Below are 25641 nucleotides of genomic sequence, written 5' to 3'. Positions count from 1 at the left end.
CCATTCATCCACTCATCCATCCATCCATCCACCTGGAACTATATTCACCATGCTCAAGGTATCACAGAGATAGCAAGGAATAAGACAGACAGGCTTTTTCCACAGGAAATTAAGACAGCGAGTAAGGCTACAATTGACAAATAGCTGCCTGTGACTGTGAGCATTTCAAAAGAAGAAAGCAGGCGAAAAAGGAAAGAGTGCACCAGAGCTAGGCAGTGGTCAGGAAAGGCTTCCTATGAAGAGTCCACAGACTCGGCAAACACAGACACAGGTTGCTTAAATTGGAGTTTTAGATAAAAGAACTCTTTTTCATTGTAAAGGTGCTCCATGCAGTATGGAGAATATTTGTACTAAAAGTTATTAATCACCTATCTGAATTAAATGTGCAAATAGCCATCCCGAATTTTATCCTGTAGCTCTCTCCTAGGAGGCCCTGTGAGTGCGGGGCAGGAGGGCCGGAGGAAATGTGGCACTGCGAAGATTTCTGCTGGAGCTCCTGGAGCTCAGAGCTCAGCTTGCTTAGGAAGACATGGAGCGCCTGTTGGGACGGAGGAGGAGGCAGGGCCAGACTGTGCAGAGTTTGTGTTTTATTCTCATCTTTGGAGTTTTAAAGAACGACTGCAGTAGTGCAAATTATTGATCTTCATGAATAGTTCAGCTTTTACCATGTTTCCCAAAGCAAGTTCCACTAATATTGCAATGAGAACAGATGTTAGTTTGGGCACAGGCCTGTAACTCAGCTCCTGAGAGGCTGAGGCAGGAGGACTTAGTTCAAGGCCAATCTAGGCAACTTAGAGGGACTTTGTCTGAAAATAAAAACATAAAGAGGCTGGGGATGTAGCTCTGTAGCCCTTGGGCTCAATTCCCAGTACCACAGACACAGACACAGATTGACACACACACACCACACCCACACACACAAAGAAAAAGAGGTAAGAGCACACAAAAACAACAGACTTTAACACTGTTTTACCAGACCATAGGAATGGCCTGAAGTGCTTACTGGCAGAAGAGACCTGGGGACTCCAATTCTTACTGGTGGGTAAATAGGTGTCAGGGAAGTGTTTGCCAGTGAGGAAAGGGCAGCACGCAGCGTAAGTCAAAGGGGGATGAGAAGAGAGTGACGACGCGGGTGTGGAGCTCTGGCAGTCTGAGCACTTGGCCTGGCTGGGACCTCAAGGCCCGAGTGGAAGGAAGTTGACTTCTCACTAACCCTGCGCTGAGATGGAAGAAGGATTCCTTCAGGACAGGCAGGGGGGGTGGACAGTGCCAGAGCTGAGCAGTCTAAACACGCAGGGCAGGGCCCACGCTGATTTGGAGGAGTCTGGTTTGTGCCACACCTCAGACTGAGGAGGGCTTCCTCCCGAGAGCTCCCTACTTCCTTGAGGGCAGGCGTGGCAGGCCCTGCTCATCACCGCATTGCTCCCTGCAGGGCCTGTCTTCCATAGCAGCCTCTCCTTGAGATAAACTACAGCGGTCAAAGAGAGTTTACTGAGTTTCCCCGAGAACATGGCTTCACCCTACTCCCAGACTCAATGCCCATCTTACTGGGTCAACAAAATAGTGACCATGCTCTGCACTTTACAGATGGGGAAACTGAGTCTGATTTGTCCCAGGTTTCAAGACCATCAACTCGAACCTCTGACAGGAGTCTTCTGTTGTACCTGAGGGATTGTCAATTCACTTAAAAAATATTATTGACTTGAGCAAGATCACATAGCTACAACCGTCCCTCTAAAATAAAAATGTTCTTGTTCTATCAAACCACAATTTAGAACCTAAGAGCAATATCTACAGGGAAAAGAATATTTCTCGTTTTCTGACAAGCACTCATGTCAGATAGGTTGAGTCACTAAATGGTGGGCTGATTCCCCCAAAACGTAAGAACACTCCCACTATAATGTAGCAGAAACTCTGAAAGACACAAAGGAGAAAATAAAAAATCACCACGAGTCCTCCCACACAGGCAGCACTGCTCTTCACACATTGATGTGTGTCCTTCCTGTCAAACAGACTGGGGGGTAATGTGATGTAAACTGCCCGATGACTCATTTTTCTTCCTTAATGGTATTTCCATGCCCATTTCCTCACAGTTGGGTTTTCTTCAGAGCATGTGCAGCCACAGACTGTGTAACCATGGATCTAACCTACGGGATCTATTGGCATTCTGAAGTGGTTACAACTCTTTTGATTATAAAGTGATAGTTATTTGTCTGGATCTTGTTTTGAGAAAAACTGAAAGTGCAGAAAGAAAGAGAAAATAAGTGGACACTCACTTGCTTTTTGCCTGTCTGTGGGTGAAGGAAAGAAGGTGAGGCCACTGCTTTCAAGGCTCACCTGCAGACCCCCCACCCCTCCCTTCATCCCGGCCTCTCCAGCTGCTGATGGAGCTGCCGTGTCTGTTTAGTGCCTGAGATGCTCTTCCTAAGGGCAGCACTGGAGGAGCCCCTCACATAGTCTCTGGGGTGGCACCCACAAAGCTCCTTCACACCACGCACGCCTTTCCCTGTGGGACCGGCCCAGACTGCGGTGGAAAAGGAAAGGTGGCAAGAGGACCAGGAGCGGTTGCCAGACGGAGTTCCTTCTCTCTACTTCCTTCTGTTCGGCTGCTGTCTGTGCGCTCTGACAGCTACTGAAAAAACCGGGGTGGTCATTATTTCCAAACTGTTATTTGAAAAATAGGTAAATCATAAAATCAAAGGAGCATCAACTGAGTGACTTTTATTAAAAAAGACCTCCTTCGTTGCAGGGTTCTAAAAATAGTTTCCAATGTTGTACTCCACCTTTACAATTATTTTTGACTTCAGGTCTAGATCTGGACAGCACAGATCCGCAGAATTTGTACACTGTAGAGGACGAAGCTCATTCTCTTACCATCAGTGGAATCAGCTTCACCGTGTTGTGCCCCATTTGACATGCACTGGTGCGCTCTTCTGAGGGGTTCAGATCCCGGGGACAGCCGCAGAGTGATACCAACACAGCACCCAAGGGAGCCAACCAAGGTCGAAGCTTCCTCAGGAGACAGTGGGCATGATTTGTATTAATTGCGTCATGCTCCTCCTTCACAGAACTATTAAGATACTCGGGACTCTCGTGCACATCTCAGCCTGCACCTAGACACCACCTACTCAAAGAGACCTTCTGTAACTCTGAGATCAAAGACATCACCCCAGTTCTCCTGAGCTAATCAACTAGCACAGAACTCTGCCTGCAGCCGGGGCGGACAGGATGTATCTGAGTGTTGCACTGCCACACGAGAATCCTCTGTGGATCCGTTTGCCTTTGAGTGGCACTGGTACCACCCAGGGCAAAGTTCATGTAAATTCAAGTCTTTAATTTACCACTTTTAAAAAATCTTCAAAAACATCATCCTGAGACGTAGGGATGAACGCAGTCCACAGGGCAAGGGACCTGCCATCACCTGGTGACGCTGTCGGGAAGGTGGCAGGAGTGGCAGAGGTGCTGTGCATGGAGGACAACTCCACCCACAGTGCCCAGATGGTCCTCCAGAGGTGCGAGACTCCCAGGGACAGCTCCTCGGGTTGAGGAGAAAGGACACACATTCATCAGAACCTCTGACATGAGGCTGGGGAACAGCTCAGCTGGTGAGAAGCCTGGGTTCAATCCGCAGGGGCAAACAGACAAAACTGGCTTACTTCTCAGCGTTCTGCAGCATCTCCACTGTGCAGAAGAGCACCTGGGCATCAGTGTCTGCTTGTTTCCTGCAGAAGTTACATTAGGTGGTATTTTGTTTGCTTCTCTCTCCCCAGAAGATTATCTCTTCACTGCTTCCTGAGTGGGCACCTGGTGAACCTCATGGTGGAGCTGTAGCAGCAGCAGTTGGGGGAGTAGCATGGACCTAAAATGTGTAGACACAGACACCCCAAGGACCAACAACTCCCTTCTGTCTTTAGTATCCAGAAGAGGCTTACAACAAGTTTTATGGCTATGCTAAAACAAAACAACAAAAACCCTATACAGTTGTATAAGTAAATACATGCTATTAGCTTTTTAAAGCTAGAATTACAAACATGCGATTTTATTCTGAAGATATATTAGACTCACAGATTTTTTTTCTGTACTTTTATGAACTGGAAGTTCCTTTTACTTGATGGCATAATAGATGAGAGACTAGTACAAGCAATGTAAAAGGACTCAAATGTTTCAAAGGACAGCTAAATGAATTTAGTAAAGCTGCAGGATAAAAGACAACATACAAAGACACTATCATTTCTGTACATTTCTGTGAACTTGCTAAAGATGAGAAATCCCATTCACAACAGCTCCAAAGAAAAATACTTAGGAATAAATTAAAGCAAAGAAGTAAAACATCACTATGATGAAAACTGTAAAACACCAATGAAAGAAGTTACAGATCATGCAAAACAAAGGGCTATCCCATAACCGTGGATCAGAAGAATTAATATTATTAAAATGACTACACTACCAGAGAGCCAATGCAATTGCCATCAAAATACCAGCGACTTTCTTCACAGAAATAGAAAAGAACAATTCATATGGACCACAAAAGACCCAGAGAAGCCAAGGCAATCCTGAGCAAAAGGAACAATGCTGGAGACACTGTAACCTGACTTCAAAACAATCTACAAAGCTATAGTGACCAAAGCAGCATGGTAACTAGAATGAAAATGGACATATAGGCCAATGGAACAGAACAGATAGCCCAGAAACTAACCCATGCACATAAAGCCTCTGGTTTTGGACAAAGTAACCAAGGACATGCAGAGAAGAAAGGCTAGTCTCCTTTAGTAAATGTTTCTGGCAAAACTGGTTATGCATACACAGAAGGAAACCAGATCCTCTCCTGCCACCACACACACGAAAGTCAACTCAAAATGGATCTAGGACCTAAATGCAGAACCTGAAACTGTGATATCACTACAGGAAAGCACAGGGGAGACTCTTCAAGATATTGGTACAGGTAAAGATTTTTTGGATAGGAACCTAACAGCTTAGGTAAGAAAAGTAAAAAGACAAATGGGATTATACCGCATTAAGAAGCTGCTATGTGGCAAAGGAAACAATCAACAGGGCTGAGAGGCCACCGAGAGTGGGAGAAATATCTACAACTATTGATCTGGTGAGAGTCCATATCCAGAGAGTAAGCCCTCCACTTACGAATGCTTGAGTTGGGAATGTTCAGACACAAATGGACCTCGAATTACAAATGTTTGTAGATGTGAACAAACCGTGAAAGTGCTGTACCACTATTTTAAGGTAATTGTAAAGGTAAAAATAGTTTACAGTATTTTTGTTTGGTTTTTTTTAGGCTTTACATTGCATGTTTTGTCAAAAGTGTATAAGACTCATGTTGTCAGGCTTACGAACAAATCAGACTTACCAACAAAGCTGACTTTCGAACACTCTCTTGGAACAGAACTTGTTTGTAAGTTGGGGACTTACTGTGTAAGAATGAGTACCAATACATAAACAGTCCAGTTAAAAATAGACTAAAGATCTACATAAATATGTCTCAAAAAGGGACAAGTGAACGGCCAGCAAGAAAACAAAGTGCTCAGGCTGGGTTTTATGGCATATGCCTGCCTGTAATACCAGCAGAAGCAGGAGGGGCATGAATTCGAGGCCAGCCTGGACTACAGAGCAAGACATTGTCTCAGAAACTCAATACAAGACACACACACACACACACACACACACACACACACCCCAGACCCTCAGTGTCACTAATCATCAGGGAAATGTGAATCAAAACCACAATAAAGTAACATCTCAGTCAAGTTAGAATGGCTATTATTTAAAAAAGAAACAATGTAGGTCAAGCATGGCAGTGCATAGTTATAATCCCAGCACTCTGGCTGAGGAAGGAGGGTGGCAAGTTCCAGCCCAACCTGGGCAACTCGGTGAGACCCTGCCTCAAAATAAATAATATAATAATAAAACAAATGAGAAATCAACCAACAAATACTGGCAGGGTTGTGTGGAGAGAGGAACGCTTCTTCATTGCTGGTGGGAGCGCAGACCGATGGTGGAAATCAATATGGAGAAACCTCAAACAACTAGGATTAGAGATCCCATTTGACCTAGCTGTTCTTCTGCTGGGTATCTTTCCAAAAGAATTAAAAGAATCATACGACAGTGATATATGCACACCTATGTTTATAGTGGCACAGTTTGTAATAGCTAAAGCTTGGGCACAGCCCAATTGCCCATCAACTGGAGACTAGATAGATTTAAAAAAAAAACAAAAATGGAGTACCAGTCAGCCAAAGAAAATGAGAAACTAGAGACATTTATAGCAAAGTGGGTACACATCAAGGCCATACTCTTAAGTGAAATAGGACACACGTGTAAATACTGAAGTTTCTCTGGTGTAAAAAAAGTGTAAATAAGGATCAAAATGCAGAATTGATATTGTATGATAGGAAGAAAAGGTCTAAAGGAGTAGGGGAAGTGGGAGGGGTGGGGAAATGTAAGAAGGGAAAAGAAAAAAATATGAGAAAAGAAAAAAAATGGAAGCAAAGTCTTTGTAAATAGGGAAGGGTGGAGAGGACGAAGGGAGGGAAGGGGCATGGGGAAAAATAAGAACCAAGATAAGTCATGTAAAGGTACAAAATCCCAATGATGAATGTAACTGTATTTTATACCTAAAATGTACCCATAAACTTAATGGAAAAAAAAAGAGAAACAAGAAAAAATAACGATTTTTAAAAGGGCTGGGGATGTAGCTGAATGTGAAAAAAAGGTAAATATTATAAATACAGGAAGGATGGAGAGAAAGTACAACTCTTAGACACTGCTGGTGCGCAGTGTGATTCAGTACAGGCATAGTGGCAAACAATATGGAGATGCCTTCAAAAACTGAAAGTAGAACTAAACAATCCCACTCCCAAGAATTCATCTAAAGGAACTGGAGCCAGAATGCCAGGTACTTTCATGTCCATATTTACTGTTGCTAAGATAGGGAATAATAAGGTGTCTGTTGACGAGAGATTGGATAAAGAAAATGTGGTGTATCGACACAGTAGTATATTATTCAGCTATGAAATAAAACTCATTTGCAACAACACAGCTAGGACGGGAGGTGAAATAAGCTATGTGTGGAAACTAAAAAGTGGATCTCATAGAAGAGCAGAGTAGAAGAGCAATCACTTCAGATGGGAGGGACAGGTGAGGAGGGAGGAATTCGTTCTGTTCTCTATAGTGCAGCAGGGTAACTTTTGGTTGCACCAATTTATATTTCAAATTTTTAAAAGTACAAAATTCCCGAAGTATAAAAATGGTCTACATTGCAAGAGATGGAACTGCTTATTAGCCTGCTTCAATCATCACACATCACACAGTGAATATGAATCCCTTAAAATGCACATGCATCCCAATAAAGACATTCCAAAGATTTAAATCAGATACTTTAATACTTGGGCATTTGATTCTCCTCATATGCGTCTTTCTCAGTCATGGACTGCACATCCTCACTTTCTGAACAAATCCACATGGATGTCACTTAGGAAGGCCACAGCCCTGCAGGAGGAGATGCCAGCAGGAATGCACGTGGTGCAGCTTGGTGGGGCCTGGAGGTGCTACTGAGGGTGACTTTCCGTGGCATTTTCCCATACAGGGGCAGTTGTCACTGGTGCCAGCTTTGGAGCAGGGGAGCCATGTGACCTCTGGTGAGCTTTCCTAGCAAAATGGTGTGTGGGGAAGGCGGTGGCCAGCCCCAGTCATGGGCAGCAAAGTGCCTTGGAGTCCTGACCTTGGGTGCATGGTGCCCTGGGATCCTGCCTAGAGCACCCTCGAGCCAGAGTGAGTCTGTTGGAGAGTGGGAAGGCGGTGAAGAAAACACTTGTCTCCAAGACCACATAAGCTACCCCAGCGCTCCTAGAGCCGAGGCCAGCACTGAGCAAGAACAGCTTCAGGAGCAGGCTGGCGGGGTCTGATCAACTGGCTACACAGCCTTCCTGCAGGACTGAGACAGCAGACAGCAGCGATGCCCAAGGGGGAAGAGGGCACAAGGTGCCGGAACCTGGAGCCGATGTTTAGCAGCAATGGACATACAATGAATGCATCGGGAGCCTTGCCAAGGGTCAGGCACACAACTTGCTAAAATGGTTAAAGCACTGACTTCATCAGTCAAGGGAAACCCACACTGATGCCTGTGATTTAAATCAAGGATGCCAGCAGTGGGCTGGCGAAGTTGCTTCAACATTTTGTTTTAGTAGTCAACCTGGAAGTCAGCTAGTTTTAAAGATGCCTCCAAACCATTGCTGCAGGTCCCTCAAGGGTTCAAACTTCCAGGGCATCTCGGGAGGAAAAATTCTCTGGCCCCAGTAGAAGAGCTGAGAAGCAGGTTCTGGCTCACAGCCATTCCCTCCCCACTCCTCCTTGATGCAGAGGTTGGCTCACATGAACCTCATGGCACTTGCCACAAGCTGTCCTGTGCCCCACGCCTTCTGTGTGTGTGATTCCAAGTTAGCAACCACTCCCTGGGGACTGAAATCATTTTTTTTGTTTTCTCGAGACAGGGTCTCACTGTGCAGTGCAGGCTGGGCTTGAACTCACTACGTAGTCCAGGCTGAGCTCTTGGTGATCCTCTTTCCTCAGCCTCCCAAGTGACGGGATCACAGGCGTGTGCCATGGCATGTGGCATTTCTTCAGATGTTTGCTCAGTGCACATGCCTAGCTCAGTCCTTCGCACCAAGCACTCTCCTCCAAGCATTCTACAAAGGCCTGGTGACAGCAACATCCACGGCAAGGCATGGAAGAGTAACCACCATTTCCAGGTTACCCGAGAAAGGAACAATTACCATTAGGTAAACAATGGGATCTCTGTGAGCACTGATTACCAGTTCAACAGACCCCACACTGCTCATTCCTGTGACTTCAATCCTGAAGTTTTCCATAACCTTGATGAGGGCCAAGTTCAAATTCCTCAGCCAGCTACAGTAAAGATGGGCCCCGGAAATTCTCCTTAAACGTGGTGGAGAATGAGAAATAAAGCTCAGAAGCAAAGTTGAGGTGGGCCTGTAGGTCTGTGGGGAGAAACCTGAGCCTCATATATAGGCTCAGGATAAGTTGCCCATCCTGGGTTTGAACTCACCATCTTCCTGCCTCAGCCTCCCAAGTAGCTGAAATTACAGGAATGTACCACAGGGCTGAGCTCAAATACAGTTTTTTGTTCTTTCTAAACATGAGTTTTAAATCTATGTCTGGAGTAAGAACTCATGGCTAGATACTACTACAATGGTACAATGATGAAAATCAGAAAACAAACTACAGCAACCAATTTTGTTCCTATTTCTCCATCAAGGACCATCATCTCCAAACTGAGTGTGGAGAAAAGTATGGTTGGGTGTGAAGTCAAAGACTGGGGAGGGCATAGGTGTTCCTCTTCACACGGAAGGGGTCTCAGGCATAGAAAAAGCTGCAAGAGAGCACAGAGCCACTATCAGAACCCTGCAGAAATGACCAACACCAGAAGACCAGAGCCTAACAATCCCCACTGCTTTCCAGAGAAGAAAGTGGATTCTAAGAAACCCCAGACAGGTGAACTTAATGTAAAACTGGCAAAATCTACAATGTAGATTGTAAACATTTGGACCCCTAAGGATTGCTGATTTCTGATTCACCAAGTGAAATGCCACAACCCCAGACCAACTCCCTTCTCTAAGACAGGACTGCCACAGCAGCCAACCGGGAATACGAGGAAAAGAGTAGCAGACAAAGGAGAAGAGTGCATGCCCTGAGACCACTGCCAGTATTTGGAGCCAGCAGTCTAGTCTACGCTAGGTGTGGCCCTCGGGACTTCATACATGGAATGGCCCTGTAATGTAGGGACTGATATTTCCTCCTGTGAGGCAGATAAACAAGGGAAAGTTAAAGTACTGCATTCAAGTCACATGGGAAGAATTTCAGCTCAGGCAATGTGGTCCCCAACTTGTGCTTCTCAAATGTTCCAACAGGGGAAAAGGAGAATCCTTCTTTTTTTGTACCAGTAAACTCATCCTTTGCCCAGGAAGGGTGATGTGTAGGAACATGCCCAGCCTTGTCTGTGGCCTCTTCTACTCAAGCCTCAGTGGGCAGGAGACTGTGGTGGGTAAGATCGGGCCATGAACTGAGCTTGCTAATTGCTGCAGTAAACCAGCAGGAAGAGTGTGAACTACAGGGAGCCTCTATAAATTCCAGGGATAATTTTTCAAACACCAAACTAACCAGTTCATCCCCGGACAACAGCAGAACCGTCACTGGGATGCCAGTACCAGCCCTAGTAAGCTCAGTTCTAGCACCAGTTAGGACCATTAAAGAACTGTATCACAGTCTTATTTCACTAATCCAGTCTTTGAAGTAAGAAATGTGTGACTTTTGATTTCTATTGCTCTGATTTTTAAGTCTTATTTTTTCAATTTGTCCTAGACTTGGGAAAGATCCTCTTGCACCTTATGATGCTCTCAATATTCAGTGCAGCGTCTGGTGGCATTTTAAGGTGATGTTTACAAATGAAGACATCCGAAAGTATCAAGCCCACACCAGGACTGGACAGTATTAGGAGAAGGGCAGTAGACGGGACTCATGCTATGCTTGCTGTGAACATGGGTCGGCTAAGAAGTCAATGGCTTGCAAGAGGCTGGGGAGGCCAGAATCTGGGACAGAAAGTGATAGAGCTTTGGGACCAAGGAGGGACCTCAAGCACAGGACTCCAAAGCATAGGCCAGAGCACTGAGGTCACAGGACTTCATTTTCTAATAAAGTTTTATTGGAACACAGCCCTGCCCGTTCATTTACATATTGCCTAAGGCTGTTTTTGTATTACAATGAATATCTGTGCCAGAGACCTGATGAAGGCCAGGTGGGATGCAAAACCTAAAATGTTTTCTGTCTGACTTTTACAGAAAAATGCGTGGACCTGTGGTCCCTGGGGAAAGAGCCTTGTGTCTGAATTACTTATGTCTTAAATTCCTAGAGGGTGAAGAGAGTGGGTTTTTTTCCTCCAACCTTTCAGAAGCAGCAGCATATAAACAATGTAGAACATAAGCACCGGTAATCAAAAATGTTTTAATGATTAATATTTAGACATCATTTAACAGTGTAGGTATATCCACATGAGCTAAGCACACTCTGATGGCACACTACTGAATGTTATCGCTTCTGCATGGAATAGGTAAAGACATCTGCGAACTAGTACCTAGGGATGGAGAGACACACATTACACACAGTCTAGAGTTATAAGGTCCATGTAAACAGACGCTGTGACTCCTTCCAAACAGTAGAGAACCGACAGGCTCTCTTTAATATGAATGTGCAAAATTAAAGCATGGTAAACAGATATTTACATAAATATCAAACCCACAATTAGTTTATACATTGTCGATGACCTTCTAAGATGTCATGAGTGGTTCAATGAATTCTGTTTCCCAATGGAGAAGGTTTTAAGAGGCTAAATTTCAACACTTGAATAAAATGACACACATAATAGTCCTTATTTGACCACTCACTTTGAGGGTGTGAGACATGATTTTATAATAAGTAGTCTATTATTTTTTAACAAGTGGTTTTAAACAAATCTTTAGGTTCTAAGCAAAAAAAAAAAAAATCACAGGTGCTATTAGATTTCCATTAAACAAGTTACCTATTGCTATCCAATTTCCAAGTTCTCTTATGCTGTTGCCATCTGTTTAATTTTATCTTAAATTTTTAGGGTTCTTCCCCCGCCTTTACTAGCTTTAGTAAACTAGGCACATTTAGAAGGAAGTTTGTGTCAAAACAGATAGCATTACAGGAACCAATTCAGATGCAGGGCCTTAGCAGGTGGCTCTCCATGGCTAGGACATAGGACTCCTGTCAAATGGGAAATATGCAATCATCTCTGTTTAAAATGACATTCTCTTTCACACTGGTGGAAAGCAAAATGGACTTGTTTCTTGTATAAAAACACTTAACACTTCGGAAATCAAAAATGGCCTACTTACCTACACTCTTCCTAAAATCTCGAGGACAAAGAATATATATTTAAGTTTCATCAAGCCTGTTTTGGAGTCCCCCCTTTTACATTATTAATCATGGCACTCAAAATAAAAAAATAAGATCTGTTAAAAAGTTAAACTGACTGCTCCACTAGATTTGAGCCTGCTTGATTGAAAGCCAGTATTATAAAACTGAAGGTGCCGTTTCTGATTTCACATCTGTAAGTCACTTGAAATTATGTGTCACACGCTAATTTCATAAATCTCAATATTTGATTTTTCTAAACAGAGCTATTACAAATGAATACAAACTTGAAACATATCCTAATTTAAACTAATAAGCTTTGGGCCCTGCTTTTTAAATTTTAAGGCATGAGTGTTTCTCTACTGTAACAACATTGTACAAATTTACATTTACAATCACATGCATGGTCTACAGTTAAAAAAAATTTTGGATTACAGTGTTTTTAAATTGTGAATCACAATTCAGCACCTATCATGTTATAACTAATAAGGCAACAGCAGTGTCATATACTACAATAATACTCCCTTTCCATAGTCTAGTGCGGGGGGTCAATGACAGCCCAGAAATGTGAGAAATCTTTTAGCCTACGTGGGTAACTGGTGTACGCATTCGGGTGTGAACGGATGGAGGAGGCCCTACACGAATCACACTATTGTAGGCCGGACTACTACAGCAGCTGCTAAGGAGTGTCGAGCACAACGCGTTGTGCTTACAATCACAGGCGCGTGGAGGGTTCGGCCCCGCCGCTCAGTCCTTCCGCTGCTTCCTTGGCTTCACATTGTTTTCCAGGGAGGAGAAGCTGCTGCTGTGCCCGTTCACAGTGGCCACAGAGCCGTTCTGGTGGCCCCTTGGGTGGTCTTTCCACCGGGAGGACCCCTTCTTGTTGTAAGTCTGAAACACAGAAGGGCAGATGAAGCCTTGAGCACACAGAGCAGCTTGTATGACTTAAGGTCTGGTTTCCTTTTTCAAGCCAAACTTATCAAGAAAGAACTCAGCTGTGTGGCCAAGTAACCTTGAATAGACAAGTTGGCCCTGGCTTCAATCACACTCCCATTTTCTGAGGCTCAGCCCAAGATGAAAAAAAATGGCATCCAGAAAATGCGCTCACACTCCGCTTGGCCTGCTCAGTACTGGAATGGCAAGGCACAGCAGCTATGGGCCAAAGCAGGCGCTTCTCCCAGGCCACAGCTCTCCCCACACTGCATCCTACACACATCTTCCAGGCTTTCCCATCACCCTGGTGGCTACTGAAGCCCTCACACTCAGAGTGCCGCGCTGCTACAGGCAATCAGAGAAGAGCCCTGCCTACCTTCGAACCTCCCTTGTAGCTGATGTATGCTCTGTGGTGGATTCATAATCGATAACAACCAGCAGGACACGAGCTGCACGCAGTACACCGAGCACAGAAGAGAGCAGGGAGCCTGAGCCCCAGGAGGCTGCTCACCTACCCTGGGGCTTTCCTGTCCTTTTGTCCCCTGTGGCCTCTATACTAGCTCCTGATCCGGCATCTGCCCAGGTCAGTGGGCAGCACAGCTACCAGGACACAAAATCAAGAGCGCACATCACTGGGTGCTAAGGGGTCAGTTTCCTGCCCCAAATTTGCCCTTCTGTGAGTAAAAACCTACGTCATCCCATCATGGGAAGGAGCTGCACCTCTAGTCTTGAACAGGAGTAAGAAAACTGGGATAGAAAGGTAGATTTCTGCCCCAAGACTGTGACATAAATCTTTTCTGAAGCCTCCTCTACGATGTTTAAGACAGGCAGAAATTTCTCACTGAAAAAAACCCCTCTCATGTGTGGCACAGGTTGCAGAGAGCAGCATGGCGTCCTGCTTTTCCAGTATGATTTATGATACCTCTGCCAGGGTAAAGAACAGACAGAACCCCCTTTCTGGCCCCACAGAAGCCCCCTCAGAACTCATGCCCAGAAGGCAGAATGACAAGTGCCTCTGTCAGAAAGGCCCCAAGCACCAAAGCCTGCTAAGGGACACTCACCTCATTGTAGAAGTTTGTGAAGAGAATGATGAGGGAAATCATGTATCCAATCTGGAAATACAGCCACCCCAGTGGGAACGTGCAAGGCCAGATGACCCCGCAGGTGGTCTGGATGATTGTCAGCACAAACTGGATCTAGGGAAGAGGACATCACTGAGCAGTGACGTGCACAGGTACAGACTCATGCCACACGGACAGTGAACCCAGTTTCCTCTCTTTCTGTGGGTACAGGTGCCATCTCATAAACACAGTGCCTGCGCTGTTTCTCCTAAACTCTATGTTCCGGCTGCTTCAGCCACTGCTCAACTCAAGGACACAGCACAGACACACAAGGACTCTTTCTGATCATTTTTCTTTAAAAGAAGAGGGCAGGGTAAAGGTGTGGGTGCAGAGGGGACTCCTGGTGTTGCCGCGAGAGGTATGATCAGATGGACACTCCTCCTGTTCCTTATCCCTGCACCTTTGGTTTGGAAAAGGTGATGAACAGACTGCAGCTCCTCTTGGCTAATGACAGTGGTAAGTCCACAGGACGTTCCTGAGCAGCAACCCTCAAAAGCAGGTGGAAGTGCCGGAGACACTGGGAGAAGGTGGGAAGATGGCATCTGACCACTGGCAAACACATCTTCGGGAAGAAGCACAGAAGTGTTGCTCTGCCTGAGGATTTCTGGCAGCCTCCGACGTTTCCATATAGATGGTGTCTTCCTCTCGTCCCTTCCTTTTTTAAGGTGCCCTCAGCTTAGGATTAACTAGGAGTGGAGTTTCCAACAAACCCAGACAGACTGGGCGCAGTCTTCTACCTCGAGTACATGGAGACCACGCTGGCCAGGCTGGGCTCTTGCGCCTGTGGGCCAGAGCCGCAGCGGTGTGGCGTGACTCAGCCTCCACATCGCACCTCTGCAGGCAGGCGCAATCACCCCAGCTCACGGTGGGGCGGGGCATCAGGGTGTAGAGTAGCTGGCAGGGGTGACAATGACAAGCACACGGGGGAGCTGAGGATTTTCTCAGATTGTTATTTTGAAATAGTTCAATTTTAAACACTGACTTGTAGGACTGGAATCCGCTTGATGAGTTTGGAAAACTGTGTCAAGAAGGCTAAGTCAGTGCTGAGGGCTTGATGTCTACACCTCTCAGTCAGCTAGTTGTGGGCTCTCAACTCATGTACAAAGTGGGGACATCTGACTCCCACAGCAACCCACAGCAATTCACGTACAGTCACTTCCATGGCAGAAGGTCCCGGCAGACAGTAGGCATTTAATGTCAGGGTCATAAGCAGTACCAATATTAACAATAAGCCCGTGAAAAAAGTCATGAGAGGACTAGGGGATCTGTATTCTACTGGCAAATGGCAATGAGGAAAGCCCGAAGAAACACTGGTAAAAAGGGTGGCAGCACATGCCTGTAACCCCAGAATTTGGGAGGCTGAGACAGGAGGATCACAGGTTTCAGCCCAACCTATGCAATTTAGCAAGACTCTGTCTCAAAACAAACAAACCAACCACATTTTTTTAAAGTGGGTGTGTACTGGAGGATGAAGCAAAGTGCTAAGATTGTGCATTCAATCCCTGATGTTGGAAAGAAGGAAAGAAGGGAAGGAGTGAGGTTGGTGCGATATAACCGTCAAGTGCAAACAGCTGCTGGCTCATCCCCGGACCCAAGGAGGGGCTGTCATCTGAAGCAGGGGGCGGTGCTCACCAACAGGAGACTGCTGCGTGTAGTGGGGAGGTCACTGGGCACCTGTGTGAGCAAACCTCCTCACTGCCTAACGAGCGCCACACAGCCTGGAGCCCACAGCTCTGCCGGAATGCCTGGGAGCAGGCAGTCTCCAGCCTGGGCTCTGGACTACAGTTAGAAATGCATACTTGATCCCAGTAATGAATGTAACTGTACTGTCTACCTAGAATGTACCAATAAACTCAATTAAAAAAAAAAAGAAATGCATACTTGATCCCAGTAATGAATGTAACTGTACTGTCTACCTAGAATGTACCAATAAACTCAATTAAAAAAAAAAAGAAATGCATACTTGTGCACATGCATGCACGTATGTGCCCATTAACACTAAGAACAAAGAAAGGAACTTGGGACATTCTACAATTCAACCAGCCATATGACCATGGGGACAGTTTCTCCATCGGCTAAAATAAGAACACTCTGCCTATTTCAAGGAGGAAAGGTATGGAAGGGACATGTCAGATCCTATTAGACACCAAGCCACCCAGGAAGAGGCGTGCTGTCCACGGCAAAGAGGCCAGGTCACTCACCAGCTGCCCCTGAGTGATGTACTTCTTCCACCAGAGGTATGGACGCATGGAAGGGATAGACGACAGGCCGTAGTACGAGTACATGAGGACGTGGATGAAGCTGTTAAGCGTGGCACCAAAATAAGCTGCAAGAACAGAGATGATTTGGAAGGTGACTGTATTGGCATTTTATATACAACAAATGAAAAGAAATCCCAGACATTTTCTGGATGAGAAAGATGCCTTTGAACAGAGCTGGTCAACACTGCAGCCATAAGCACTGCCTGGATATGTAACATAATTCACCTTTGCATGAGCAGAGAGCCACCAGGACGCCTTAGGCCAGGGCTCAGCAGAGCAGTGAGGAGAGCATCTGGCAGCAGCTGTGATTCCACATGCCCTAACTGGCACCTGCAGGCTTGGCCGCCAGGCTCCTCCAGCTCCCAGAGGCAACTGCTACTATATTCCGTGCCCAACTGCCCTGGACATGTTATCCTGAAGGCTGGGGGAAGAATGCTGAGGGGCAACATGCTGGAAGCAGGCTGTTTCCACACGTGCTGAGGGCTGGAGAGGCTTTGGAATCACCTTCTAATTACTTCCCAGGACTACAGTGCTCAGGTCACGGTTTGTAACAGAGGCCAGAGTTAGGTCCTTAGGGACGAGACCCATCTCACCACATGAATTTTGTTTCCTGTAGTGCTACTGGTGTTTTACAGACTCTGTCCCCTTGACCCTGGACAATGAGACCAAGCTACTGCCTTTCCCACATGAGGCTGGAGGAGCACAATGCCGGTAGCCAGCAATACTTTGTTCTATGTCACTGTGACAGAAACCGACCCCAGAACCTGGATGAGTTATGTCCATTCTCTGGTCCAGTTTCCTGTGGGCCAGGCAGGGCTGGTTATCCATTCAAGTACCCTTTAAATGGAAGGAGGGTTGTCTCTATTTGAAGTGGTCAGTTAATCCACAGTGACAAGGTGCAATGGGGTGAAAACATTACACAGGGAAGGGGCACAACCTACTCTACAAGGGTTTCAGTTTCCTAAGCCCAAAGGAGCTGTATTTGGGAAGTCCCTTCTAGTTCTAAAACCTCATGGCTCTGGGAGCCATAGTTGAGAGTTAATCCAGGGTAGTGCAATCCTAAGAAAAAAATTTTTTTAAAAAAATCCATGAGTAGACCCAAAAGTTCTCAAGTCAAATCCTTCAAAAATAAATAAATAAATAAATGAAGCAACTGAGCTGCTTGTCAAAACCCCCACGTTGAACCTAAAGGTGACATCTTAATTTCTGAAAACTATGAGACTACACTACAAGCTTTCCATCCTCAGAGAACTGATATCAAATGTTGATACATGTCAAGGAAGCCACTCTGGTAAACACAACTCCTTAGATGATGCAGAGACTTCCTGACTTACCATGTACCCAAGGCTGTATTTCACAATCAGCTGTGCCCCTGGGTACTCGCTGCATGGTGTGAATGAACCTTCTAGGTCTGCCTGGCAGGGCCGCCCACCAAGCAAGGGCAAGGAATGACCACCTCTGGGATGCATAAGGCTGTCCTTGTTTCTTAATACAGTCTAGGCTGGCATCTGCCTTACCTATTCCATCAGCAAGGGATGTTCACTAACAACACAAATGTTCTGCGCACATGAGCCCCACTATACAGCATTAAAATCAACTCAGACACAAAGCTCAAAAGCTTGACCAGAAATCTACACAAACAGCACATCTTCTGAATGCCTCCCACTCAGCACTCTGCTCATGCTGACCCCAAAGTGCCCCACGCCAACACTTACAGTGGCCACAAGGAACCCAGTTCATCACAAACCACCAGATATTGAACATGGAGGCGTGGTGGTAGACGTGCAGGACTGTGATCTGGTAGCTGTTCTTACGTATGATGAAGAAGAAGGTGTCCATGAATTCTATGAGTTTGGAGAAGTAGTACCACCAGAGGACACGGATAATCTGTACGAAAGGGGTCAGAAGATTAAGTTTACCCTCAAAGCATCTCTAATGTTGCTTCTGATGTGTTTCACTGACATTCTAGGATCCAGTGCCAACCCAGGGAAGCCAGAGACTGCTGGCTCTAATCCCCTCTATGTGTTGTGGGCTCCGGTCTCTGTGACTGCCTTTAAGCAAAGAAAAGGGGACAAAAATGACAACGGACACTCTTAAGCACTCTAACAGAAGCTCACGGCTTACAACCTCACAGTCACTGTTAGTGAGAAACCGCCGGAAAGAAGCTCTGATATCACGGATGGGCGTGGGGCAGGTGACCTAAGACACAGAAAGAAGGGATGCAGAATCTGCAGCACCTGGTCCCTGTCCATTAATATGTCCAGCCGCTGTGGGTGAGACACCTGCCCATGCCAAGCTTGGACTGTCAGCTTCTTATTTAAAAACAAAGTAGTATCAGGCTGAAGATTTAGCTTAGTGCACAGCACCTGCCTGGCAAGTATGAGGTCCTGAGTTCATTCCCTGGAACCAAAACAAAGTAACACCTCAGCATGGAAGTTGGATTCTCTCTGTAACACCACTGCTCAGAGAGCTCAGAGTGATTTTTAAAATGTAAGATACAATCCTTATGATCTCATTCTTGTACATATGGTAAGTGAATGCCATTTTCTCCATCAACCGTTACAGAGAGGCTTCAGTTTTCATTTTATGCCTTTCAAATTCAAGTTCTCACACTGGATATATTGCTTATTGTTTTTAAAATGTCAACAAAGATTACCTGGGTAGAGAGATTATGGTCCATTTTATTTTTTGTATAAATTTCTCTATTAAAAAGCACAAAAGGCAACATTTACCTAATAACACTACTAAGAAGAGACAGTACCTTCATATCGGATTCTCCAGCGCTGCGTGTGCCCTGGCAGAAGAAGTTGTATCTTCCTTCCCATACTCCTGTCACTAACTGAAAAAGAAGGAGAAACACTCACAGTATCAGAACCACGTGAAGCCCAATGCAATTCAACTTCACTAGTTTTGGAGTTTGAATTTTTACTTTGCGCTGTACTGAGGCAAGTTTGCTTTAAGAAATGAGTAATCTTAAGAAATGTGAAGAAAGAAAAAAAAAAGTTCCGTATTTGAGCCTTGACTTCGCTGGTAGCAAGAGGACCCGGAAGTCTTCCTGGCTGCTCCTCCTTTACCCGCGGCTGTCTCTGCAGGATCTTCAGTGCACCACTCCCCGGCCCGACCCCTGAAAGCAGGGTTCATCAAACCCTGCGAAGGTGCAGCAAGTACAAGGCAGATGTGGACTGCCAGGGGCTCTTCTCACCCAACAGGTCTGGCATGAGGTCTCACAAGCCAGTCTGGGGATCACACTCTGAGAACCACTGATGTGGGCCTTGGGGTAATTAGGCCAACTTCATCTTCATCCCTTCCTGTTTCTGTATCATCCACTGGAGCTGTGAATTAGATTTCAGCAGACTGTGGAAATGGTGCCCAGGCATCAGAATTCACCTGTGGCAGAACAGGGACTGTGGTGAGAGGCCCCAGAAGTGGGGTGCAAGCGCTGGGTCACTGCCCAGTTACCCCTAGTCGGCAGAGGGCCTGTTTCTTCCTCAGCACACACTGGGGATGAATGGCCAATATGAGCCAAGGACATACCGTGGCAGTCTGGGTGGCTTTAATGTGACCACCCTGTGTACTTCCACACTGCCAGCCCTGTACTCCTAACACCCATGCAATGCTGCTTTGTGTAAACTGCAGCTCACTGCTCCTCAGAATCGAATGCTGCAGTTTTCAGAGTGGTTTGCACCCAGCACCAATGATACCATCTAGGAGCTTGTCAGAGTCACAGCCCCACCCAGGAGCATGTGAACAGAAATGCCCGGGCACAAAGCCCAGCGGTTTGTTTTCACAGGTGATTCTGACTAATGTAACCATGGCTGAAAGCTACTAGTTTAAAGCTGTAGCTCCCCTCTGAGCTGCATGGCAGGATCACCCCGGGAGCTTTAAAACATTACCAATGCCTGGCCTCACCCTTGGCTACGAAACTGGAACCTTGAGGGGCCTCTTACAAAACTCAAGGTAATTCCAGTGGGAAACTAAGACCTTGAGCCAGTGGTTTCATGCTGTACAACTTCAAGACAGGAGTGGGCTGCCAACCAGTGATTTCTGGAGATGTTAATGAGCCCAGGATGCTACTGAGGTCAGCTGTCCTCACAGACCTGAGCCCTGGCGCCAGGTGCGGGGAGCAGCAGGTTCAGGTGCAGGTCTGCAGGCATGCTGCTCTTTCCACCCAGCCTGACCCTAAGTCAGCACCAGCTGTGGGTGCAGCTGCTACCCTCACACTGAATGCCAGGCTCAGCATCTGTTTTCTTTGAACTCCGTTTACTGTTCTCCTTTTGCTTTGTCACTTTCTACATAAAAAAACTCAGACAGAGTTAACGTGATTTTCATGGCCCCAGAACAGCGCAGGGCTTTAGGCGTTCTTGGACCAAGTTGAGAAGCACTGTGTGTGGTGTTAAAGGCCTTGGATCAGGAAGACCTGAGTGGGAGGCCCAGGGCCCAAGGAAGCCAGCTAATTCCTGCAGCCTTTGCATTTCCACAGGGGAGAGCGAGGTTGGATTAAATGGTCTCCAATGGTTCTCTGTAGCCATTTGCAATGACCCCGGGGTCAGCACTTGCAGAACACTGAGCAGCACCCCCTGGTGACTTATTAGCTAGAAGGCAGGCACCTCCACAGTCCGGTACCCTTTTCTACACCACAGCCAGGTAAGTGGGTCAGATGCAGATCTAGCAGAAGTCTCAAGATTCAAGACAAAGCCCAAATGGGAAGTGGACCAGGAGGAGGGCCTGGAGGCAGGCAGGTGTCCTCAGGAGACCTGGGTGGAGAAAGTGCCATCTGGGCTCATGGCCATTCCTTCCACTGACATGCTCTTCTGTCGCTTGAGAGTGAGATAGGAAAAAGACACATCATGTTCAATTTTCAAGGGCTAACAGTATGTGTTCATGAAAATAAATTTGTGCAGTTAAAAATGTACTAACATGATTTATCTTCTGAAATTTTACTATCGTAAAAATATTTCTGCCTGGTGAGGTGGTGCATACCTGTGATCTCAGCACTTGGGAAGCTGAGGCAGGAGGATCACCACAAGTTCAAGGCCATCCTGGACTACATAGTAAGTTTCAGGCCAGGCTGAATTACATAGCAAGACGCTATCTCAAAATAACAGCAAAATTTTTTTCTTCTAGGATCTGCCATCACTATTTTTTCCAGCTGTCACTTGGTCTGCAGTGTCCTGAGATGTATGTACTGAGTTGGTTTTGCTTTTTATCAACTTATAATAGAATGGCTGGTGTGTGTCAGGCACGGGTGGGTCAGAAGACTTCATTTGGTAGCATTCAGTGTGGTGAAAAGCAAGTTGTTCTTTGGGAAAGAAGAGGACAAATCTTTTCTTGTAACTCTGCAGGCATCCTGATCCCAAAGACAGGTACAGAAGGGATTCTCCTGACTTGAGGTATCATTTTGGGGAAGGAATTCAGGTGGATTGCCTTGACTCTAAGTTAATGCACCTACAATTCCATTTGCCCTTCCTCCATGCCCCGGGTAAATGAGGAAGAAAAGGTCCCCATTTAAAACGCTGTCTTTGCATTGCACATGCGGAACCTCATGCCACTGCAAGACCAGCCAGGCACACTGCAGGCTACACACCCAGAGCCCACACTGCTCTCCACAGTGGGGAGCACAAAGGGTTGCCACCATGCTGCAGTACTGCCCCACTGCCACTGCTGCTGCCACTGCCCACCTCCACAGGGGCCACTAGCTCCGTCTAACCCCTTCAGAAATACACCAATGCCTTCAAAACGAAGGCCCAGGTCTGAGGCACAGGTTCAGGTAGTCACAATCGACCCCCTCACCACCCTTACTGCACCTCATTCCTCCCTTCTGAGCCTTTCCCAGGCTCCAAGCTGGGCCTCACCCTGTTACGTCTCAGCCTGTGTGCTAAGCGAGGTGGCGCTGGGTAAGGAGGGTATCTACAATGTTCTATGTACCCACAGACCCCATCTCCAGCTTCCATCCTTCAGAGTTCAGTAAAAATTCTAATTTCTTTGTGATTGCTCCCTTGAGCACTGTAGCCTGAAGTCTGACTTGTATATTACTCAATATACTGCCCTTCAGCCTCGGCTGGTGGAACATTTTATGTTGCTCTGTAAGCTTTCAGAGGAGGCAACTGATGTCCACCATCAGCAACTCCCACACTGGAGGTGCTAAACAAGTATTGTGAAACTAATGACAAAAATCAAGTCCCTGCACTTATTTTCCCAGAATCTAAACCTCATGCTTCATTAGCAGCAAAGTGAAGGGGGGGCTTCATTTCCTTATTTGCTTAGCAAATGGAGAAATTAAAATACCAGAAAGTACTTTAATGGGCTTGGGTTTGATGACAGGCATCTGAACTCACAAGAGGAAAACGATTCCTTATCAGACTTCATGATGGCAAGGTGGAAATTCTCAAATATTTATCAGCAGGGATAAAATAACACATGAAAACCAAAGACCTAAGCTAAAGTTGGGTCACCCAAGACTCTACCCAACCACCATCCATGGGCCAGCATTAGAGGGTTCTGCTTCCTGCAGCCCCATCAGAGGAACACAACTGCCCAAGGGTCATGGCCCCTACAGCTCTCAAAGCAAAGCAAGGACCTTCCCTCTGGCCCACAAGCAGCACAGCAGAAGATACAACACTCTGGCAAGGCATCTCAGGCAGTTTCCTTTCAGCACTCAGGCCCAGGTTCTCTCCGCCAAACTGCTTTGGTCAATGCCCAGAAATTCACCATGCTGCAGGGCAAGACGGTTGGGGAGGCTGGACAAGGTGGGCACCTGCCTTCTTAGAATCAGCTCCCAAGAGGGCAGGACTGCACTAGCATGAAAGAGGAAGTCATGGCAAACAGCCTGACACTACTTGCAATTCTCCGTACCACCAACTGCTCCAAGAACTGCCAAGGGAGCATTATTTACTTGGCTTTTCTAAGTCACCAAGATACAAGCAGCACACTGCAAAACCATATGTGCTTTCCCCCTTCCTTGGAGTAAAGCAAATCTTAATTAGGCCAGAGGCGTGTGAAGAGCTGTAATTACAACACAGCCAGAAGCTTTCCTCTCTCATTCAGAGACAAATTCAATAACCAGTAGTGGTTTTGCACATCTTTTCATTGAAAGAAAAATTCGATGGGCATCACAGCTGGTCGGAATGATGCAATGCATGGAGTGAGTCATTTTTACTGGCTAGAGTCGGCCTCTCCATCTAGCAGCACATTTAAACACAAATGAGGTATGAACTTTGGCCTGGTACTTTCTGAAATGCTACCAAAGCATCTCAGGAAACAAGGCCAAAGACCATTTGAAATATACCATACAGAAAAGCACTGTCCTGTTGGCCCTCATCACCTTTTACCTGATATTCCATGACATTACAGTAACAAGGTCAGCCTTTTCCAAGGGGCTGTCCGCTTTCAGCAATTCAAGAGAAAGGAACTGTGTGCTAACCAACCTCAGACAGTGATGGAGCAAAAGGCAATGAAACAAAGTACTCACAAAGTCCATCTGTCTCACTGACTTTCATAAGCAACACCACCAAAGTATACAGGCTGGCCCTTCTCACAGTTCCAAACATTTCTACGTGAATGCCCAAGTGTGGTTCTGAGAACTGGCGCAAGCTCGCATTTTCAACGAGGCAATGGATGAAGAGGTGATGGGTGGTCCAAGGTCCAAGCTTCTTAGTGGTTGCTCTGGGACTAGGACACAGACACCCTGGCTCTCAGAGCACGTGGCCTGCACACAGCAATTCCAAGTGCCCCCACCCTTCCCCGTACTCCATTCATGAAGAGCACTGCTGAAAAATTAGGACTTCAGTTGCATCTTTACCCTCAGCAGATGTCTGGTTTAAAATTAACCATCAACTACTCCAGAATTAAAAGTACCTATTTCCTCTAGGTTTTCAGCTGGCCGGTTTGGGCAGCACCAATGTGTAATGGAGTCAAGGCAAAGCATGTGGCTCTGAACTGCAAATCCCTCATGCCAAGCCATAAGGAAGTCCATTAATATAATCTCACACTTGTGCCTTTCAAAAGTGGTTTTCCTTTTCCAAGGAACACTCTTGGCTTCCAGCTGAATGTAATTCTCTTAGTTAAGTCCTAAGGGCAGGTTCTGTATACTTCAGAACACAAAGAATGTGTCCTGGAGACAACCGCAGAAACGGGTATGGCCAGCTTGTGCCCAGCCCCAGGCCCTGCCTTTTTGTGCTGAAGGTCTCTCACAGTTCAGGCTTCCTGGCACCTCCCTCAGGAGGAAGGGTAAAGTAAGACTGCTGCCATAAGGTACATAGTACGCGAGTCTTTGATATAGTTCTAGCCAAATCTTTGCTATTTCTGCTTTGTGTCTGAAGTTGTAGAACTAGGACAGAAGTGTGCTGTTCTGATTGTAAGAAAGCCCCTGAAAGCAACCTTTGTGTAATTTCAAGGGTTCCCGCCTTCCCTCTGTATCTTGCTTTGCATAGCAGGCAGGTTTGGTTGAGGATTTGGAAAGTGCTGTGCACCCAGTGACACCAGCTGCAGAGCCAGGTCACCAAAGGCCTGCACTCTGCCTGCAGGAGGCAGGTCTGGCCTCAGGCTGCCCCCCAAGCATCCTTCTGTTCTAGCTAAGTCATTTTCTCCCTCTTCTACCTGCATCCCTATTCGCATGAGGTATTTTCTCAGAGCAGTGTCAGATAAACTGTGGGGCAAGGACCTGTTTCCTTCTATTCCCCCAGAGAAGTTTCTGAGCAAGAACTTCAGTCGTAAGGGAGCTGAAAATATTTTAGGTATTCAGTATTTTAGGCAACAATTCTGCGCTTTTTAAAAGTACCGACCTTACCAGATGTTTCAACTTTTCTATAGAACGCAAAGAAAAAGGTGAATATCCTTTCCAATGTATTTTGGTAAACAAAATAATCCGTTTATAAAATTCAGTAGTTGATTACCACGTGGTTCAATGCTTTTCCAAATCCTATTTTCCCACATCTATTTTAGGAAAGCCTGAAGCAAAAGAAAAACAAGATGGCTGCAAACATGATCCCAAAGCAACTGCTCTACAGCTCCATAGAGACCTTCTGAGACAGGTAAAGGAGGGGCCTCCTGGTTCACAGATGCCGAGGTCAGAAAGCAAGAGCAAGCACCCACCTACCAACTGCATTTCTTTTACCATCCCAGGAAAGAAGCATCAGAAATCTGCAAAGGATGATTCAAAGGAAATGCAAACTGACTTCCGGTGCAGACAACACGGCAAACAGAACTAATCCCTCCACACCAAACATGCACATCAAACAAAATGCAACCCAGCATGCCAATACCACTGGTGCCTACCTAGAAGATGAGGCTTTTGTTTTGCTCCCCCCAGATTAAAATGAATGTATTAGATCCAAGTTCAATCTCCAGTACCAAAAAAAAAAAAAAAA

General features: G+C 46.1%; 1 protein-coding gene across 1 annotated transcript in view; it reads right to left on the bottom strand.

The window, feature by feature from the left end:
* Positions 1–11008: 11008 nt before the first annotated feature.
* Positions 11009–25641, bottom strand: part of Elovl5 (ELOVL fatty acid elongase 5) — a 25440-nt gene continuing 10807 nt past the window's right edge. Inside the window, exons 4-8 of the mRNA XM_010630812.1 lie at positions 19038–19115; positions 17992–18163; positions 16217–16341; positions 13956–14090; positions 11009–12852 (exon numbers count right to left, since the gene is read on the bottom strand). Of these exons, the coding sequence (XP_010629114.1) occupies positions 12709–12852; positions 13956–14090; positions 16217–16341; positions 17992–18163; positions 19038–19115 (654 nt within the window). The 3' untranslated portion in view covers positions 11009–12708. The remainder of the gene's footprint in view (positions 12853–13955; positions 14091–16216; positions 16342–17991; positions 18164–19037; positions 19116–25641) is intronic.

Source organism: Fukomys damarensis, unplaced genomic scaffold (assembly GCF_012274545.1).
Source record: "Fukomys damarensis isolate Sample0158 unplaced genomic scaffold, DMR_v1.0_HiC HiC_scaffold_14, whole genome shotgun sequence".
In the NCBI taxonomy this organism is placed as follows: Eukaryota; Metazoa; Chordata; class Mammalia; order Rodentia; family Bathyergidae; genus Fukomys; species Fukomys damarensis.
This window is presented reverse-complemented; position numbering and strand designations above follow the sequence as displayed.